Source organism: Macrobrachium rosenbergii, chromosome 54 (assembly GCF_040412425.1).
Source record: "Macrobrachium rosenbergii isolate ZJJX-2024 chromosome 54, ASM4041242v1, whole genome shotgun sequence".
NCBI lineage: Eukaryota > Metazoa > Arthropoda > Malacostraca > Decapoda > Palaemonidae > Macrobrachium > Macrobrachium rosenbergii.
This window is the reverse complement of record NC_089794.1, coordinates 41,381,167-41,403,615: the sequence shown is the minus strand read 5'-3', so window position 1 is coordinate 41,403,615 and position 22,449 is coordinate 41,381,167. Positions and strand designations below refer to the sequence as shown.

Here is a 22,449-nt window from a genome sequence, read left to right as displayed (position 1 = left end):
TTTTTTGATTAATATAATATATTAACAAAATTAATATAATGCTTATTCGGTTTAATAATGTTCAATACAAATGATATTTCGGCTTTGCACTTGGGATGTTAAATTCAGCTGATAACAATCTTGCGGTTTCAGCACCATTTTTATTGTTTTGATAACAATTGAATTGCTTTTACTCTCTGTTCCTTTGTTAATCTCATGGTTGTATAAAATATCTGAAAAATGAAGATTTAGCAAACTAATTAAAGAAAATGATAAAGAAAAATATACATTATAAGATATAAATTAAAAAGGGCGTTACTTATGCCGCATTAAAATGCATTATATTAATTTTGTTAATATATTATATTAATCTATTTTTGTTCGAAAAATAAAGGATGATCAAAAGGCACCTTGTGTATACTGGGCTATAAAAACAGGTGTTCATAGGAAATTTCAAAAATTTAGATCATCAGTCACAGTTGGCAAACCTTTACCTGAAACACGACTAAAAGTAAGTTCCTTGCAGAATAGACCGCCAGTATGCGAATAGAAAACAGAGAAAATAACATATGAACAGCAAGAGAGATAAATTGAATTAAGTTAATAGAAGCAAGAATATTTGTAAAAGTAGACATACATATTTTCTAATGGTTGAATGGTTTGATCGAGGTAGTCCGAAAGTCAACTGGGGCCAATTGAGGCATCTTTGGGCAGCAGAATAAATGGGCATTCTTGCTGAGTGAGGAAATCATCTGGAGAAGCGGAATGAGCAGTTTGGCGTCTGGGATGGGTTAGGATTTCGGTGGTAGTATATGGCATTATTCTGCGAGAATAAATTAAGGTTATTAGGATAAATTTAATGCTGCTGGTGACCACTGAGTGTGATTAGAACATTTATTAATCGTAGTTGTCTAAAATTTGCTTACAATTGTATTTTTGCATTTGCGTATCTGTATTTTGAGTCATTTAAATTTATCACACGATTTAACATCATGAAACGATTAAACCAACGATCAGTAAGGTTCAGCACATTAAGGTCCGATCAATACATGGATGGTTAACCACCAAAGAATGCCAAGCTAAGTTAAGCTTCATTGGGTCTGATCAGTATTTAGATGGATACCCACACATGAGCCCCAAAGGCCTCCTGACTAGACTTCTAAAACCTGTAACAGAGCTGAGTTGTCTAAAGTAACTGGCCACAACGAGACCTGAGAAGTCCACAGGGTGAGCGAGAGTACTTTTTATTATGGGTCAAATTATTCAACTGTTTCACTTTCCAGTTTGGGAACCCAGCGATGGATGTGGCATTCTAAAAGATTACATCTTTGGGATAGTTTGCTTTGAGATTGGTGACTGAGACAACACCACACTGCTCACTGCTTTTATTTGCATTCTCTTAACACAAAATAAGACTACCATTGAAAAGATGTTCGATAAAATATAAAAGATAAATGCTGAGTCAGCATGACTTACTCTTAAGTACAATCTTGAACAAGGCTGGCAGACATATGGTTTATTGATAACCTTGAGTAAGGTTGCAAACAAAATGTCTAGTGTGTTATGTTGGTCGAATAACTGAGTACTGATTGTCCACAGCACTAAATATAAGGGTTTTGTTTTTTGAACATGAGAAATTGTCAACCATGGGGAATTTCATTTGTGAATGTAGGTCAATATACTGAGCTTCATAAAAATAACTTGAGATGGCAGTATGTGGATGGGTGAAGCAGATGATAAAGAATTAAGGTAATGCAGCATGACTGAGTTATGAAGCTCCTATGGGTTTCGAAATACCGTAGAAGTAGTACAGTACTTAGAATTAGAGGTAAAGAAAATTCAGTAGCATCAGTTGCTTACCAAAGTTAGCTTAGAACTCATGCAAGGTATCTGATGGTCTGTTTCAGATTGTCAGTACTTACAGATGCTCTTAATCTAAAATTGGTCCTGGGAGAGTCACCATATGAGCGTCAGTTGCAGTGAAATCCACCAGGGTAGATGGACCCTGCAGATTACTGTGCAGATTGAAAGAATCATGGCAGGAGACCATTTAGGACTGTCAAACTTTTGCAATGAACCTACCATCTCAAGTTTTCAGACAATACTGTTAACTGCAAGTGGTTTGCCATTCTGATATTAGTACCATTCACTTCCTCCTTTGAGTATAATGAATGATGGCTTGAAATCATAGGTCTAAATGAGTGACAGAAAATTTATTTGATAAACTGTGAACATTGCAATCGTAGCCATTAGGAGGAACAAAGAAGAATGTGTGAGCGTTACAAGCCCAGAACGGCTGGATGTAGTTCAAGTCCCTGTCACCAAAGAAATGACACGTGATAATGAAAGCTCTTCCCCCCTTTTTTCAGGCTCTCAAACCAGGTTTGTCAAACTTATCTTAGGTGTGACTTAGACTCAATCTGTGTTTACTGCATGAATGGTGACATGAAGAGGTCCTGAAGGTGTCAACTTAACTAGAGTATTTCGTAAATTTAGGGTTAGAATTCAGTAGTCTTTTGTCGTCTGTCAAACTTATCTTAGGCGTGACCTAGACTGTCTGTGTATTATTGCATGAATGATGACATTAAGAGGTCCTGAAGATGTCAAATAAACTAGATTACACTGTAAATCTAAGGTTAGAATTAAGTAGTCTTAGATCTTATATGTTAGATGGCTGTATAGTATTAGGGTTTCCAGCTCTTAACAGTTAACTTCTTGAGCGTTCATTTGTTGTGATTTTACGTTTCGTGAGAATGTAATAGACTTGTGTTTAGATTAAAAAGTTGCCCTTAAAAGGGTTGGTTCCTGAGGAAAAACAATGCAACCATCACTTCCGTATCCATACCTTAAATGCTGAATTGTGGAAGAACCCCTGTGCAGCTAGACTTCTACAACATTAGTCTACAACATTAGTCTCTTCATACACCGCACAGAAGGTTCATCAGCAGAACACTGAATCATCCTACACACACTGCACCATTCATCCCAGTCTTGTACACATTCTTGCACTTACTGGATAATACCCCTTTCCTTTACTATAACTCTTTTCTACCACCTGACCAACTCCTTCCCCATACAACTAGAACTGTATGCTCTTTACCAATCTGTACTAGTGCAAACTGTCCTCGTGGCCAAACCATCTCAAAATACTCTGATCCATCTTTACACCTACTCTAATTGTGTTACCATTTCTATGTCTCCAGACATCTCTTACCCTATCATTTTTATGCTGCTTAGACTATAGTCAAACCAAAATGACAATGAACATGTAATACGTGTTAGATGTTGCCACTTTTCTCAGATTTGGTTCATAAAATCTTGATCGAAGTTAGGACAGAGTGTAGATGTGGCAGACACGTTAGCACATCTCTATACCAGGTTAACTATTCTGCGACTCACCTCTTCACCCATTCTGACATCATCTGTTCTATTCACTCCCAAATACTTGATATATATATATATATATATATATATATATATATATATATATATATATATATATATATATATATATACATACATATATATTTATATAAGCTCCTAAGTCCCTGCTTTTTCTAAACTAGGATACTATGTCCGGTCAAGTCCAGTCAGAAGGTGTACGGAGATGCCTCACCTTTCCGAGAATGGACTACTGTTTTGTTTATTTCTTGATACTGACCTTAACTTCCGCATTCATTTGTACCTTTTCTACAATGACTTCTAACACACTAAACTTTAATATCAAAGCCCAAATGCCCCCTAAATTAGGTCTCTGTAATCACTAGCTCTCACATTTTTGTACGTCTACCCTCGGAAAAAACCAAGAGAACTAAGGGGTTGTTACTACATACCTCGACGTTAAAACTACCAGTGCCTTGTTATTATCACTAGCATTACTTGTAGTTTGATTGTTGATGGTGCATGACCTTGTGCACTGTAAGATAGTGATTCATGCTACATCAAACTGATAAAATCGTTCCCGTATCCCTTGAAAGTACTGACAATTAGCAGTTGAACTAAGACTTCAGTATTACTACATCAACTGATGATCGGCATTCAATGTGAATCTTGGTTTGAAAGGGTTATAACAATATCATTTTCGTTGGTCGTCACTGTACGTGAAGGGTCGTCCTTGGAAGAGCTATATTTGAGAGCTACAGTGAAATAAAAACGTTTGTGGATATTTTGTTCTCAGTGACAAAGGGAATATCTCAGGAGATTTAGGTGTTTCACCCTGGTCACATCCTGAATGCACACTGGATTGGTTCATCTTATCTCAATGAAGAACATCGATAAGGTTACGGAACCACCATCTGTTTACCTAATAGTTTGTATAATTTAAAGAGACTGAGAGGGCCAGTACTCCCAAATCAACCTGAGACACATAAGTAATGACAAAAGGCAGGAACGAAGGATGACACGAATCCCACTCCTAGCAATGAATGGCAATTAGGTCTCATCAAACCAGTGTCTAAAATGGCAAAAACTTGACACTTACCAATTCCTAAGGGGCCAAAGCTTTGTCAAAAGGCCTAATAGTTTTAAAAAAAGATCACATAAGTATGTAATCATTTGTGAACAATGCACTCTGTGCAGCGAATAGTTTATACTGTGTATGAGTACAGCAAAGTTTGAATGACTAACCTGAATCAGAAGAGGGTCAAGAGAAAGTGTAACTCTTATCAACAAAAATCTGACATTATGCAACATACACAGTAAGGGAATGTGCTTTAAAATGAGGGTTATTAAGAGAAAAATACATAAGTAAAAAAACCGCTGATGCACCCGATGTGGTGCACTGCTAGCATTAGTAAAGGTCGTTTGCAGCGCCCCTTTGGTCCCTCGATACACCAACTTTTTAGTCTGGTTTCACCTATATTCCCACTTCCTTTCTTTCTTCTTGCTGTCCAATCACCCCAACTCCCTCTTTTCACTGTCTTGAGAGCTGAATGGATGAAAGTTCCAGTGCTGGACTTTATAGCCAAATTTTCATAAATCAAATCAACATAAGAGAATGCACTTTCTACGGTTCTAAGGTCACCGCAGCACTGGAAGACTTGAGAAAGTTCTGGACACTGACTTGAGTATGCTAGTATATCCAAACCAAGCCTAAGAATATAAATCCCACAAGCGCAACTAGTTATTTTCAAATGACAATAATTAAAATGAAGACTTTTTTCTCTCATTCTTCCTGATTTTTTTGTCTTGTGAAGTTTTCAAAAAGAAATTTTAAGATGCACAGAAAGGAAATGTCTCTCTCGACTTCTGTTCAATAGCTGCGACTCCAAATTTGCGTTTACACTTAATTAAGAAGGATACTCCTTGTAGAGGTATATTGAATCAATACCTTCTTTTGAAACAGAAAGAATATAAGTGATCTAAAAACAGAACTGAATCGGGACTCAGCAAGATGGAGACATCTCGAGTAAAAAAAGGGTTCTCATTTTCTGCATTTATTCATAACTTGAGCTCTTTCGGTTAAGACTAAGACCAACTAGATCTACACGCATTCCTCTTCGCATTTTTGAGTTACCAGTAAATACGGTTTTCCTGTGTGTAACATAAGCATGCACCTTCACTAACCCTTGAAGTCTTAGTATGCCCAAGTTCCCTCTTAGCAGAAGAGTAAGTGTGCATGTGGTTGTCCGAATCACCAGTCTGACATACAGTGCATGGTAAAACAGGGGGTTTTAACCATAAAACTGACCTTTATCTTTGGTCTATTTTATGTATAGATTTGACTCGAACCCTCTGGTTTTGTGTCTTAAAATATCAGCTAAAAATGTTCCAAAGAAGAGTAGTTAATAATTAGGCAGATGTAAAATGGTAGGATTCACTGTCTATAGTCAGGCCCTTTAAGCATTTCCCAACCCCATTATAGATTAGATCCAGGTACTGAAAGGTAAAGTACTAAAAATGCAATGCATGTCAGTTTCTGTTCAATGTTTGTGAGACAAAGATGGCCAATTTGTTCAAATGATTCTGAAAGTTACACTTCAAGGCAGAAAAAAATATGGAGTCCTGATCGCTACAGTGAATAAAATATTTTCACAACACTGAAAGTAGCCTTTTCCTTACTGAAATATGGTGAACTGTATAGTAAAAACTCTTATGAAGTTCATGTGACTGACTTGTTGACTTTTATCTCTAGTTAAGGGTTCAAAGCAGTATTTATTTTAATCATATTTCTGCCATCAAAAATAGTTCTGATTTGATACTGTACTACTAAATAGTACCTCTAATACCTGTATTATTTTAAATTAGCAGTAACATCAGTATGGAGGGAAGTTCAGCCTATTACAACAGTGAGTGCTTGTCTCCATCCAACACCTCTACAACAGAGCCACTTGAAATTAATGTAACAAATTTGTATCCAGCTCAGCATATAACGAATATCCTTTCGTGTCCAGTTGTGGAGTACGATAGGTCCACCTTCACATCCACAATCATATCTCAGGTATGAGGATATATTGGGTAAGTAAAAGCCATTTCTGTTCATCTGAATATTCCCTCCAATTGTTGTTGTCAAAGTGTAGTGTCAAGATGTTAGAGCCTTTGAGCAGTAGAACCATTTCCTTTCAAATGAGGTTTCCCTGCGTGACTAACCCTTGACGGACCTCACTTACAGAGTATGTTGTAGCTCTCATTGTTGGCAGAGATGGAGATCCATATTTTTCGGCTAGTCTAACCCCCTTTTGCAGTGGGACCTCGTGTGTGAGCGCGCTGCCTTGAGACCAATATTCCAGACCCTCTTCACTCTCGGGGGCATTCTTGGGAGTCTCGTCGGGGGATACGTAGGAGACAGGTAGAGACAAGAGATACTGTCGAGTCTTTTCTTTCGCACACTGACTGATCTCACCATCAATCAGAGAAGGACTTCCTTGTGGCTTAGTTTTCATTTAGCTGTCTTTTGATTCTAAATTTTGCATAATAATTAGCTTTCACGACTTTTTTGTTACCATTTCTTCTTATACATTTCTTAATTAGTTGGTTCTTTGTCCTGTTCATTATATTGTTGAAATAACACATGAAGTTTAGATATTACTCACTTGTAACTTTGAGCACGCCAGACTGATCTGAACACTTCAAGACTCCATTTTAAACTGCTTTCCAATATTTTAACGTAGCAATGTACCCATTTATGCAGTGCCACAACAGCAGAAAAGTAGAACAACTACAATTGTTGCCTACATCCACAATATATTTTCAATCGCGCAGATGGGGCCGCAAGAGGGCTGTGCAGATTGGTTGTATAGTGAACATCCTTGTGGTCGCGGGGATGTTTTTCACACCTTTGTACGCTGTCGTCATGATCCTCCGCTTGGTTGCTGGATGTACAGTCATGGGGATGCTTGTTCCAGCCTGGAGTTTAGGTGAGGAAATAAAATTACAATTAAATCTCTGTTGCAACTCTACTTTGAGTTTCAAATCTGTAGTGTTTTAGATCCGTGGTAGGTCTTCAGTACAACTCTTAGACCCACAGGAAACAGATGAGGAATAGAGTCTAAGTCAAGAAAACCAAATTACATGAATCACTGTTGTATTTGTCTTAAGAATAACCAACAGAAATTGACTCTCACAAACTTAATCACTTTATGGCAAAATTTATGCTAGTGGCTTTTTTATATCAATCAAGTCTGATAAGTTGCTAAACCTGAGCAATCAGACATGGAACTCTTATACTCTCAAGTTGTGGACTTGATGGTCAAGCTATTCAGGTATCCTAATTTGTTCATCGATAATTTTTGCATTTTTCTTTATTCGATGTATGGCTGAATGGCGCCTACCATAAAATCCTTTCCTTCAGTTCTGTCTCTACACCTGGCCATATAGGCCGATCTTTTTCACTCCATTTTTTTAAACTTGGCCCAGTCAAGCCCATTAGGTTATTCACCCGTTAGCCTTCACATGGCAAAAGGTAGCTGCCTTGAGTGTCTTAATGATCACAAATAAGGGATTCATCCTACTCCTCTTTCACCCCAACAGTTCTGGAATCCACGCCAGCCAAACTGCGCAGCCGAGTGGGGATGCTCCTGGGCCTACCCTTCTCAGCCAGTACCATGGGGATGGCTCTCCTCGGATACTTCATCAGGACGTGGAAATATCTCTTGCTGGCCTGCGCCTCGCCGGTCCTCATCTTACTTCCTTTGTCCTTGTGAGATCTGCTGATGCATTTCAACACATTTCAAGTTTTTATCCATCGGTTTCGCTTTGTCATTTTCCAATAATTTTCAAAAATATATTCATTAGTCGCTGTAGCTTTTCCTAACTAGAATAATCCTTTATTTCAGAAGTTTATCAGTTTATAATAAAATGTGTTCATAATGAACCATCTATTCATCACTTATTCATCTGTTTTGCTTTATTCTTTTCCAACAATTTTCAAAATCTTTTCATGAGTTACTGTAGCTTTTACTCCTTTGTTTGAGTACAGAACAACTTACATGAATTATAACAAAACGTATTCATTATAAACCATTAATTCTTTATTTTTCTTGTTTCGTGTTATCCTTTCCGAATAATTTTCAGAGTCTTTCATGAGTCACTGTGGCTTCTACTCAATGCCACAATCTTATTTCAGTGCAAAACGACTTATCTGAATTATGACAAAATGTGTTCATAATAAACCATCTATTCTTTATTTATTCTTCTGCTTCGTTTTCTCCTTTTCCAACAATTTTCAGAATCTTTCATGAGTTACTGCAGCTTTTACCCACTGCCATAATCCTTTGTTTCAGTGTGGAACAACTTATCTGAATTATAACAAATTGTATTCATAATGATCCACTTACGCTTTGTTCTTTCGAAGTGTTAATAGATTTCTATCGATCTGCACAGCATCACAGACGAATCCCCTCGCTGGCTGCTGCAGAAGGGCCACGCGGACGAGGCCTCTTCCATACTGCAGAAGGCTCTGAGGGTCAACAACGTTCGGTTGTCCACTCCGTTGAATATCACCATCGATAAATTGATACAAGTAAGTCGAGAGGCGCGCTTGTGAATGCATTCGAGCTTTTCAGCAGCTATTTCTGTGCCATTCATTGATTCTGCTTTCTTTACTCCAAAAAGATGGGTTTGTTACACTGAGAGAAAATTGCTCTGAACCCGATTTGTGGCTATTAAAACTGGCGTTACAACATCTAGGTTATTGACGCCGACTGAACACGGGTGGCTGACCCACGAAAGATGTTTCATATTTAATGAATGGCAATGACTGAATATCTTTCAAGTGGAAATGAAAATAGAAATGAAAGATAAATAATAAAAGTTCTATTCCCCATATGGTTGATTTCTTACGTTTACCAATATTATTCAAGATAAAATCTGTTGTAATTTTCATTACATTCCAAGTTCTTCTTAATTAACAATCATAATTACTACTGAGAAGAAGAATGAATGGTGTAAAAAATCAATACCTGGTTATCATTAATGATTCGGGAGAAAAATAATTGGAAAAATTTTGGCTCAGAGATTCGCAGTTTTTCTGAATTAAATGAATTACCGCATATTTTCTAATCCCCATGTAGCGTTTCTGTCATCAAGAAACCCCGGAATTTAAAGTAATATCATTCATAGCATCGTCATTCAGCCACTGAAAATGATAACGCTTTGACAACTAGATTAGTTTTTCTTATTTTTTTACAATCTATGTTTTCCTGTCTGGCTAAGTTATTGTTAGTCATGCCTGCAATTTTTTTTAATATGCTGAATAAGGTCACTTTTACGCAGAGAAACTTTCTTCTACAAAATATAAATGACATTCGAATTTATCATGCCAAACCACACATTCATATCTAGCCTGGCGAAAACGTCAAGATGCCTCGAGAACAAAATTCGTTGTGAAATTTAATGGCACTTACCCGAAACTCTTCTTTCGATAAACTGATGTTTTTTTAAATGAACTATGATGTAACACCCTCGAACGACCATTGCACATACAATGACGAAAGTAGCAGCAGAGTCACATCTCCGATATAGTACTTGGTTACCATTCATTGCATCAGACGAACAGAACAGAATGTAGCGCTTAAACGGAAATTGACAGCAAAAAGGTTTGAAAGGTGTAACAGGAGGAAAACCTTGCGGTTGCACCACTACGATTCAATTGTTAGGAGAGGGTTGAGGAAAATAAGAAGGAAGAAAGAGAATGTGAACGAAGGTACAGTAAAAGAAATGAAAGGGGTTGCAGCTAGGGGCCGAAGGGACGCCGCAAAGATTTTCAAGTCATGCCTCCAGTGCACCGCATGAAGTACACTAACTGCGCTACCCCCCTACCGGGTAAATACTATATATCTTGAAGTTTTTTATCGCCGCAATGACGTCACGTTGCCCTATCCCATATTCTTGAAGAATTAAATCCCATTTCATTAAATGAGGGGTCATTGCCTCTTAAATACAATGAAAGTGGAGGTTGGGGGCGGTTTGTACATTCGAAGCCTTTGTAAGTGGCTTATATAACATTATTTTTCGAGCACCATAAAGACAGCCAGTCTCAGTTTAGCTTCAAATTACTGTTAGTACGATCGTTCTCTCAGAAGTCCCTCGTTTTCGCCTACATGAAAAGTCAACAGTCGTGTCTCGGTATATGACATTGAATATATAAGTTATTCAAGATATTCGTACACATATCTGTTTCTGCTCGTCATTGTCCTTTGCATTTCATAATACTTGTATTTTCTTTTAATCCCTGTTTTGTTCTCTTTTCACAAATAAAAGGTTTGCTAGCAAAATCACAAAGAAATGGTGAGCCCGTTGTCTCATCCAGTAAAAATGTGTGTACATTATCAACTACTATATATATATATATATATATATATATATATATATATATATATATATATATATATACACACACATAAATTATATATATATATACATATATATACATATATATATGTATATATATATATATATATATATACATTTATATATTCATATATATATATATATTTATCTTTATATATATATATGTATATATACATGTGTGTATGTGCGTGTCTGTGTATATATATACTATATTATATAAGACCGGCAAACCAAAGAAGAAGAAAGGTCTATAGAGTATCACTGTCTGAAGAACCCTCAACCATTTCTTCAATTGAGAAGATTGAGTCTGGATCTCTTTAGCAAGAGACTCCCCGCTGCTAGCAGAAGAAGGAGGAGGATCGCTGGGTTTGACAACGCAAAAAATGGGTCGAGAGAGAGAGAGAGAGAGAGAGAGAGAGAGACCGGCCATTGGCCAACCGCCTTGGTTATTAAGCTAATGATGAAAGAGTTCGTACGAACCGAAGGCTCCAACTTCAACCTGAAAAAAGGAGTTTATTCCACAAGTCTTCGCCTTTTGTTTATCTATAAATTCATAGTCTTTGGCAACGTACGCAAATGTTAATACTATATTACGTTTTACAGCAAAAGGCTCGTTAGCCTTAGATAGCGGTAACAAGTGAACTATTTTCTTGATAACTTTTTGCAAAGATTTGTAAGGAAGATACTGAACCAGTCCGCCATCGTTGCAAGACCTCTTCAAATGGATTAAAACTGGAAAATGCCAGCGATTAAGAGGCTCCTGAAATACTCTCAAGGTCGACACATTCTCTTCGCAATTCAGTGACTGATCTGACATTTAAAAACGCTCACCACGGTAGTAGGGCTTATCGATTGATTTTGCGACCCAACCTGTGACGTAACCCGTTGAATTCTTAGGCCTCATTGAGGCTGGTACGCCCATGACCTTTGCTGTTGATAGGCCCATGACCCTTGTTACGGTATCAGGCAACCATTAATGGTCACCCATCTAAGCACTGACCAAACCCAGCAGTGTGGTCAAAGTGTTATTGCATGATACTACTATTGGTCGCTCACCCAATATAGCATTCTTTAATTTCACTGACCAAAATACCACTGCGTGGCATTCACTGAGTGCCGCAGTGTTTGTGGCCTTTTTTCTGTGACGTTAGGGAAACTGCAATCTATAAATCAATTACAAGCGGTCACTCAGCTATGCAATTCAAAATTAATATGAGGTTTCGTGTGATGTTCAGGGATGAATGATTTGTTTAGATGAAGCTGGCCTTGTGCCAGCACAAGCTCTTGCCAAAAGACAGCCTATAAGTGGAATAAGGCCTGATATGGACCTTTGGACTCCCCAAACCAACCGAAACGAGGTATAGTATATCAACTTTGTTTACAAAATATTTTCGCCCTTTGATGAATACCCAAACAGCTTCATTTCAGGTCCTCAGATGCTAGGCTAAGAAGTTTATCGCCCCGAGTACTTATGACAGGGGTCGTTCCACTATGTGACTCAACCCTTTTGGGCGTCCTGCATATGTATCTTTACTAATGCTACACCTCTCACAGGATGGGAGGGGGTGTCCAACAAACTAGGCTCTCACGAGGCACACATTAAAAAAAATCCTTGTATTTGTTTACGTTCTTAATCACTTCCTTCAGTCCATAAATCACGGAATAGGCCTACTCCAACCCTCTGACATTTGGCTCAGAAGTTTATCCCATTTCCTATTTGTTACGTTCTCAATCACTTCCTTCAGCCCATAATTCAAGTCCTCAGACCTTTGACTTAAAAGTTTATCCTCTCTCGTATTTGTTTACGTTCTTAATCACTTCATTCAGCCTATAATTCATGAGATAGGTCTACTCAAGTCCTCAGACGCTTGACTCAAAAGTTTACCCCCCCCCTCCTATTTACTGACGTTCTTAATCACTTCCTTCAGCGTATAATTCATGAGATAGGTCTACTCAAGTCCTCAGACGTTTGGCTCAGACGTTTATCCCCTCCCCTATTTATTGACGTTCTTAATCACTTCCTTCAGCCCATAATTCATGAGATAGGCCTACTCATTCCCCGTCTCCATCTTCCACAGACGATTGACGACGAGGCCGAGAGCGCCGAGGAGAGGGTTTCCCTCATCACCCCCCATCCGGGAGGCCCTGAGACAGGTGTGCTCCTACCTGCGCTCTCCCGCCATGCGAATCATTATCCTGGTGACTCCTGTCATCTGGTTCCTGCAGAGCTGCCTCTACCTGGGAGTGGTCATCAATGCCAACAACTTCACCAGGTAACCGAGCAGGGCAAAATAATGATGTATACATCTCCCAAGACTTCTTTACGATATTGGTTATCTAGAACATCAGTCGTAGACGCATAATCCATTACAAAGACGTAAGCGTATGTTTGTGAAAAAATTGTGTATATATATATATATATATATATATATATATATATATATATATATATATAATCTTTCCTAGTGCCCCAAGGGTTATAACCTGTTATGTATCCACCTTTGTGGCGTGTTTAGCACAAGCCCGTTGGGGATTACTGCAACAAACAAAAGACTGTAAATATCATAAAGATAATGACCCCCAAGAAATATTAGTCCTAGATAACGACTCCCGGAAACCCTTTGGGGTCACTATCTAGGAGAAATCTATATATATATATATATATATATATATATATATATATATATATATATATATATATATATATATATATATATATATATATATATATGCAAATGCGTGTGTCGAAGACTGTTCAAAGAAAATCATTGCTAATGCAGTGAGCAATTAAAGTCGGTCCTACTTTTCTATGATAACCCAGTAAGAAACATCGTACTAAGGTTTTGCTGGCATTATGCGAAGATCAGTTCGCGAAACGAATGCAGAAATCGTGATCGCAGCGCCACGCAACGAGACGGCTGTCACTGTAACAATAGTGTCACGCGCATTCTGGTTAACTCAATCAATAGCAACGTGCAACGGGAATTAGCCCAGATCACGCGAGGCGGGACAGTTGTAACGGATCTGAGATGAGCACGTGATTATAATTGCATTCTTACACATGATTATAATTGGATTCTTACACATGATTATAATTGCATTTTTACACATGATTATAATTGCATTCTTACACATGATTATAATTGTATTCTTACACATGATTATAATTGTATTCTTACACATGATTATAATTGCATTCTTACACATGATTATAATTGCATTTTTACACATGATTATAATTGCATTCTTATACATGATTATAATTGGATTCTTATACATGATTATAGTTGCATTCTTACGTATGATTATAATTGCATTCTTACACATGACTATAATTGCATTCTAAATGTACAAGCAATGACAAGTTCCTCAGTAAATAGCCCTGGTAATGGTAGAGCCTGCTTTGAAATGGAATGGAATATAAAATGTAGGCCAAAGGCTAAGCGCTGGGACCTATAAGGTCACTGAGCGCTGAAAGGGAAACTGAGGGTAAAAAGTTTTTAAAATTGTTAACAGGAGGAAAACCTCACAGGTGCTCTATGAAACAACTGTTAGGAGAGGGTGACAAGTAAGATGGAATGAAGATATGAGCGGAGGTACAGTAAAAGGAAAGAATAGGGTTGCAGCTCGGGGCCGAAGGGACGCTGCAAAGAACCTTAAGTAATGCCTACTGTGCACCGCGTGGGGTGCACTGATGGCACTGCCCTCTCGCATGCGTAGAGCCGGCTTTGCTCTCAAGGTATATCTTTTGAAGAGTAGCCGTTATGAGACACTGGTTCCTAGATATGCTGCCTTTACGGTTAATGATGTTCAGGTTGATACCTAACTCAAAAAACACACACACACACACATAGAGAGAGAGAGAGAGAGAGAGAGAGAGAGAGAGAGAGAGAGAGAGAGAGAGAGAGAGAGAGAGATGACTCTTCTTTTCTTTTCATAAGAGGATTAGCATATAGGAGCAGAAGAAGGATTTTCGTAAACAATGGCCTCAAGTTCGCTATATCCAGATCCCAGACATGATTTGCTCAGTGGCCATTGTTCATCTTAAACACACACGGAGACTCTGTTCTTCCATTCAGAGACTGGGTGTTCGTCTGAGCTCTTCCTGTTGGAGAGAGAGAGAGAGAGAGAGAGAGAGAGAGAGAGAGAGAGAGAGAGAGAGAGAGAGAGACGGTCACTAATGGGTTGCGGATTTTAATTAGATAGAAAGGGCAGTGGCGCTAACTTCACATATAAACTGTTACATGACCCTCTTAACCAAACATGTAATTTAATCATGAAAGTCACTGGGCCAGAATGGAGCATTTGTGTGACTTCCCATTCCAATTTATATGCTGAATTCAACAAAAATCACGCAATTTCAGACCATTGCAGGATCAGTTGAAAAAATCAGTCCGCAATGGATCAGTTCGGAGAAAACTGTGAATCAACACTGAATTTTACAATAAATGACGACCCTGGAGCGTTAGGAGCAATACTGAATTTGTACGTCAAACTGACTTATCAAGATGCTACAATACATTCCCCACTCCGCATTTTAGCTACAAGACTGGTTTGAAACAGCTTGTAAAGGGCAAAACAGATCTTAAGACAAAAGTATCTGAATGAAGACATGCCTTGTAGAATACAGGAAAGGTAAAACACTGGAGATGAACCAAGATTACAAGACAATCTGAGTTCATACTGAACAACAATTGTGGAAATCATCCTAAGGTTGTTTTGAACAAATCCTTCGTTCTCCATTTCGCATAAGGCAATTCTGTTTTTCGAAACGAATATTAATCCTTCGACAAAGACAAGACAAGCGTTTTTCTAGTAACCTTCGAGTCAGAGTAATTAACATATAAAATTTAATCAGACCGTGCTAGTAGCCTTAAATTCATAATTTTCTTAATGTAAAATTTATATCTAATTCATTTTCAACCTCCATCCTGTAAACAGGACACTTGATATTTTGCTTTCTTTCGACAGCACAGACCCTTTCCTGTACCTGGCGCTGTCTGGCGTAATGGAAGGATCAGCCATATTGATCATCACGCCTCTCACGACGAAAATAGGAAGAAGGATCATGGTGTGGGCGGGGCTGGCCCTGGGGGGACTGCTGCTCCTCCTGGAATTGCTTGTTCCCTTCAGTAAGTTATATAATTATGTTAAATATTAAGCAGTTTTCACTAACCTGAGATGGCTCAAAAAAAAAAAAAAAAAAAAAAAAAGACACTGGTTACTACCCAAATTTTAAGTGAACTGTGGGTGAATCCCGTGTGCAGAAAACTTACAAGACAGTTAAGTTAAGTATACCTTAGTTTTACCAGACCACTGAGCTGATTAACAGCTCTCCTAGAGAGGGCTGGCCCGAAGGATTAGACTTATTTTACGTGGCTAAGAACCAATTGGTTACTTAGCAACGGGACCTACAGTTTATTGTGGAATCCGAACCACATTATAGCGAGAAATGAATTTCTAAGTAGTCACTTCACACACCCAACAGAAGGCTCACTGACACATTATCTTACGCTTCCTGGATATATTAAATTAAGGCCTTTTCTTTCGAATTCCTCTTAAATTCCATCTATCCAGAGCTTTCTAGTTCTTCTACTCCTCTCACTCCTAACATTCCCAAGTCATATACTCTTTTTCCTCAACCTATCACCGCCCATTCACTCCACATGACCAAACCATCAAAGATTTTTCACCTCCGCCAACCATGTTACCATGTCTACATGCTTCCACTTTTCTCCGCCCATCAGCTCTTACTTGAAAAAACAGCTCTTCTCAACAGTGTCAATCTTTTTGTATGTCATAAAAATTTAGCATCCACTTTAATTTGTTAAATTCTGTTCCTAAATAAATATTTATTTCTCACATGTGTCTTCCTTTTCATCATCTTTTTACACATGTCACTACTCCAGCTTTCATTAAGCATTATATTTTGTTTTAATTTTCTTAACATTATCTATCTTAGCCTTCATATGCGTCAATTCACATTGGTGAATGTCAAGGTCTATAATTCAAGTCTCTGTATGGCTTTACCCCGTTTTCAGGACCTGATAATCGAATTTGGAAGTTCCCAAAACTACACAAATAAACCTCAGGGAAAATAAGATCATACATTACTTAGTCTTTGTGTGCACTATTCAAAGTTTCGAAAAATGATAACTGTAGATACGGGTGCATAAATCCTTACAAGAAACCTAGATCTTCTATCAAGAATTTTTGCTAAATGTATCGAGTTATGGGGAAAAGTACGGTATTATTGCCTCGATTAATGGCTTCTTTCTTCCACAGAATATTACTGGGCCAAATGGGTCCTGGTGATGGTAGGATTCCTGCTGGTTGCCGGATCATATCAGGTTTGTGGTTCAGCTTTATTAACTTCTATCGTGCAAAAAAGTAAATTTTAACATTTGCAACCCTTACTGTGATGACTTATGAATTTATATATACATGTCGGAAGGAGAATATGAGGCACTCATTGTCTCGCGAAGAGCCAAAAAGTACTATTTTCATATGAAACAAGTACTATGCAATGACCGTCTACCGACTCCTCGGAGTATATATTACCTTAAGATGTCACAGTTGAAAAGTTGAAGGGTCTTTCTTTATTTAGGTGGATTAAGGCTTAATTTACTAGCGCCTTTTAATTCATCTTTAACCTCTACAAGGTCACCGTTAGACAATCTGATCTCCACTTTACACAGAGCATAAAAAAACCAAGTTCCTGCTAGCAGTACCCTTTCTAAAGCGTCTTGAAAAACTTAAGTGGACGTTCAGATACCAGTAAGAGTTTGTTGGACTGTCCAGTAGTGGCATGACGTTCAAGATGCGCACTGAATAGTGCGCACCAGATTCACTGTATTTTTCATTTTAATTTTTGAAAGAGATTCTCATTTCAAGATGACTGGGTCAGGCAACTAAAGGAAATCATATCTGAGGGTTGCCTTAGTACTTGAATACTGACCTCGTAGGGTCGACAGCGAGTTCTAATGTCAGGGGTGTTAGGGGCTATGTGAAAAAATTATCTCTTATCATCATAAACGAGATCCAACAGAAGGAAATGTAATGAGAGGTAGAGGGGGGGAGATATCACGACTCTCCAAATCACGAAGTCTCTTGATGTCATCTGGAATTCATCACAGAAAACAGAAGGCGATGAGCCTTATTAATTACGAACAGGAATCCCTAATATGGAACGGCCCTTCCTGAAATCCAGTCTTTTTGGCGTGAGTTTTCCTCAAGTGTAAGAATATTTTCAACAAGTAGCTCTTCGGCTTCACAATCAGAATAAGCGTTCTATCAGTTATGGATTTTAAATAGTGTAAAATCTATATATTTTAATTCGCTCTTCAGGAGAAATACTGTTTTAATTGTCTCTCTTCTCCGAGTTTTATAGTTAGAGAGTTAATTACATGAAAAGCACTACCGTCCTTTGAATGTCGCATGCTTTATTTTACGAAAAACCTGTCATTCAGAATGCAAATAACTTTGCCGAATCCTTTCCAGGTTAATTACATGTATGCACCCGAACTTTTTCCAACGGAGGCTCGAGCGAGAGGTTTCGCCTTCGTGACAGTCATGGGGAGCATCGGGTTTTCCTGTGCGCCGCTCATCACCGACGTTTTAGTAAGTAGGAATTCCAATTATCTGTCATTGTTTTTAACAAAATACAAGATAATTTACATCGCACCATGATAATCACAGTCACGCAGAGATGAATGAAGACTTTAGAGGGACTTAACATATTCTTCAGAGATGGCACTCTGAATTGAACTGAGCTGAATATAGAATTTAGGCCACAGGCCAAGCATTGGGACCTATGAGGTCATTCAGCACCGAAACTGAAATTGACAGTAAAAGGTCTGAAAGGTGTAACAGGAGGAAAACCTCGAAGTTGAACTATGAATCACCTGTTAGGAGAGATGTAAGAAAGAGAACATGAGAGGAGGTACAGTAAAAGAAACGAAATGGGTTGCAGCTAGGGTCGAAGGCACGCTGCAAAGAACCTAAAGCGACATAAAATGTAAAACTTTAAAGTCAAGCGACATAAAACGTAAATCTTTAAAGTCTGCTAGTGTTGAGATTTTAAATTACTATTACGGTGCAACACTGAGTACGGCTCAAAATAATTTACTTTTAGTGACAAATTCCTCTCGTGCACTCGTCTGAAATCTCGAAAGTTCCAAAGGTCACCACTAAATTTGTTAATATATATGCTTTTAGAAGTTCCAAGACATTTCGCCTCACACATCATAAATTCACCGGCTGGAGATCTTATTTTTTCATTCAGTAAACCCACCCATTAAAATCAATATTCTTTGGGGTGAATATTAAGTTTTTGCATATCTATCTTATCATCCTTTTGAGTGGACCAGTATAAATCGACAAACGGTGGGTCGAGTCCGTTACATATCTTTGTCACATTTTTTTTACATAACCTGTGCCCACGCTCTAGGTCTAGACCGTGCCTGTACCCACTTACACGGATACGCCACAACATTAACATCACTCGGAGATACGCATACAAATCAAGCCACTCGGTGCAACATTCGGACACAAGCATTTTCAATTTTTCAAAATCGGTATCACCATGCTATTGATTCTTGAGCGATGATGAATTCTATTAAGTTTACATGAAAAAGCGGAAGAATTTGTTTGAGAATTCCAACTTGCAATTAAGTAGTAGAATCAGGTCCAAGATAGTTTTATTCGGATGTCAGTCAGACAGCCGTTTTAAAGAGCAATAAACTAGTCACTGAACCCGAATCCAGTGAAGAGCAAAATGAGTTGGAAGTCACTCAAACAGCGAGGAACCATGTTATTTCATTAAAAAACGAGCTAACATTCAAAATCTGAAAGGCCACAATCTTACAAAATAAACTTCCAAAGAACAGAAAATAACGAATAAGAGCAAATGGACAGAAGAACATAACAGAAGAACAGCAAAAAAAAAAAAAAGTCAGCAAATATGTGAGCTGCTAGATCCTGGAGTTACGTAAACCGAGCAGCACGAAATTAGAATAATCCTTTTAGGAGAGTGGCAATAAAGAACTCACTAGATAGCATCTGTGTCCATCTACATTCTACAGGGCTACAACCCTTCCCACTTTGGGGGTGGGGGTGGCTATCGCAGTGATACATTATTTAAAACTCCAATTTTACTCTTTCCTTGGCATCCATTTCAATACGATTGAGTGTGGCAATATTTTCAGAACTGGATTCTGTATAGCTGTTGTTTGTGTAATGCGTAAGCCTTTAATTAAAGTTCAGCTTTACCTTACTTTCTAAATTAATTTATTTGTGTCTGCTCTTAATTCACAGTCGCAGCACAGTTCTTGGGCCGTTGGAGTAACGTTCGGATCGTCAGGTATACTCGGGGGACTCCTAGTCCCACTGCTACCGGAGACGCGAAACACCCCTTTGCCAGAGACACTCCAGGACGTCGAGGACAGAAGAAACGCCACCATATCAAAAGCCAAGAGGAAGAAGAAAGAGCGCAAGAAGAACGGACGAGACTCGATGAGGAGCGAGCAGTATTACATAGACGACGAAGAGCTGGGGACAGAATTAAGCGAAACTTCCACCGTCAGGGAAAACTCGACCGTCATTTCAAACAGTGACTTTCCCTCCATAAGTGCTGGCGTGAGACAATAGCTCAATTTATATCGTATCGTAATATCACATTCAGGTTCCTTATCACATTTACTGCTTATATTTATGCAAGTTGTTGGGCTAATCTACATTATTTTTCCTTGTACTAAGCTTTAATTATAAAATTAGAGACTATTTTTTTGTTAATTTTAAGCCTGATGTTAGTCATAAGAAATACATTGGCTGTTTTATGTCCATAAATAAGGCACCTATGCCTACCAGTGCTCAACTGCCACAAACATGAATGAATGGCCTTCTTTCTTCACATTATTTGTTTTTGTCTGTAAAGATGAAAATTCTGCAACCAGGCCTCATTGAGCTCATGCTTTTATATTCTTTATACTTTTTCAGTTTGTTTTCATTACATCTTTAAAACTTTTGCAAAAATGGTTCAGATATGAACACAAAGACAGAGAATATAAATGCAATTAACAATTTAGAACTCCCACAAAGTATGAGAATTAAAATCTGATTACATTTTTCAGTACTGAAAAATTACCTAAGTGCCCGGTATTTTCATCTATTCTTGACATACTTCAGTAGAATGATAAAGCCAAAAATAATTCAAGGACAGAGAGCTATCAAAAAATAGTCCTTAAAAGAACAAGTTGACTTGACTACAACGGCTCCCATATAATGGAATAAAATGGTATCTACAGGGGACCCACTACAACTTAACGGGTTAAATAAATTCACATATACAACACGCATTAATTTCATTCACACCTTCCATAAAACTTCCATAAGCTCAGCTATTTCATACACCTAGACAGATCTCTCATCCGAAGAATGTCTAGGCCTCCCTCTCCATTTGAATTTAAACACTACCGAATCGTGTACACTTTTCACCAACCTGTCGTCTCCACACATCACACTAAAAGGTCGCCGTATAAGGGCCAGGGTAAAAGAACAAGTAGATTTTGCCGCAGTGGGAAACAAAAATATTTACCAAACTGTGCAAACGAGGATCACTCATTTTCACGTAGGAAATGTAGAAGGTGGGATCAGAAGGGCATCAGTTCGTAAAACATCTGCCATCTGAGTGCTCCAATGCTAGGACGTCGCCCGAAAGCGACCACAGACTAGGCTAATCGCCCCAAATCTGTGGCCATGCAAGGGCTACCGCACCAAAATCTGGCGCAGCTGAAGAAGAAAGCTCAACCTTTGACACTTGGGACGGTAAACTTAAGCATAATGACAAGGAGGGGACTTGCGATTGCAGGTCTAAGGAAAATTTGTTGTGTGTGCAGGAGATTCACTAATCGTTCGTTTTAGATTAAAGCAGCATTGTCCTGGCGCGGGCTTTTGATCTAAGACAACCTTTAAAGGGACTCGTTGGTAGGATGATAAAGCAAAGGAACTAGGTACATGAAAAAAACGAAAGAATCATGAGGATAAAGCTATGTACGGGGGAATGCAGACTTAATATTATGAGTGTGCATGGTCCTTAAATCGTACGACATGAGGAGGAGAATGATAGTTTCTGGAGGGGACCTAAACAGGCACATCGATCGAAGTAACGCTGCTAAGTCCCTTCCATAGAGGACATGGCTACGAGACCAAAATAAAGAAGGGGGAAAGGATAATTAACTTTGCGGTATCATTTGACATGGAAATAGCAAACACATTCTTTGTTAAAAGAGCGCAGCAACATCTAGTTCAGTACACTACGTCTTGTTAAGATGAGACCTGGTGGAAGTGAAGAACGACTAAGTCATCCCTAGCAACCGTGTAGCTGCCCAACATCGGTTGGTAGCTGTGAACTTGCTACTGAGAATTAAAGTAGCTGAGGGGAAAATGCAATATCCAAAAAATTAAGTGGTTCAAGCTAAATGAGCCCGACCTTGGAAGCCAATCTGAAGAAAGGGTATTAGAAGATCGTTCGACAGATGAACAACGTCAGTGAATAATAACGTCAGTGAATGGTGGTGGAACCAAACGGTGGAAATCAGGGGACACGAAGGAGAGGAAAGCCTAAGAGATATAGAGAGAGCATTCGAGAGGGCAGAAGACAAGTTTGAAAACCTTTAAAGGCTC

At 38.4% G+C, this 22,449-nt stretch overlaps 1 protein-coding gene across 1 annotated transcript in view; it reads left to right on the top strand.

Moving 5' to 3' along the window:
- The window catches only part of LOC136835013 (solute carrier family 22 member 20-like), a 31,018-nt gene extending 10,471 nt beyond the window's left edge, over positions 1-20,547 (top strand). Inside the window, 11 exon segments of the mRNA XM_067098042.1 lie at positions 6,226-6,418; positions 6,663-6,766; positions 7,180-7,334; positions 7,948-8,116; positions 8,800-8,938; positions 12,846-13,015; positions 13,017-13,040; positions 15,739-15,899; positions 17,053-17,117; positions 18,268-18,387; positions 20,083-20,547. Coding sequence (XP_066954143.1) covers positions 6,226-6,418; positions 6,663-6,766; positions 7,180-7,334; positions 7,948-8,116; positions 8,800-8,938; positions 12,846-13,015; positions 13,017-13,040; positions 15,739-15,899; positions 17,053-17,117; positions 18,268-18,387; positions 20,083-20,415 — 1,633 coding nt within the window. The 3' untranslated portion in view covers positions 20,416-20,547.
- The last annotated feature ends 1,902 nt before the right edge of the window (positions 20,548-22,449 follow it).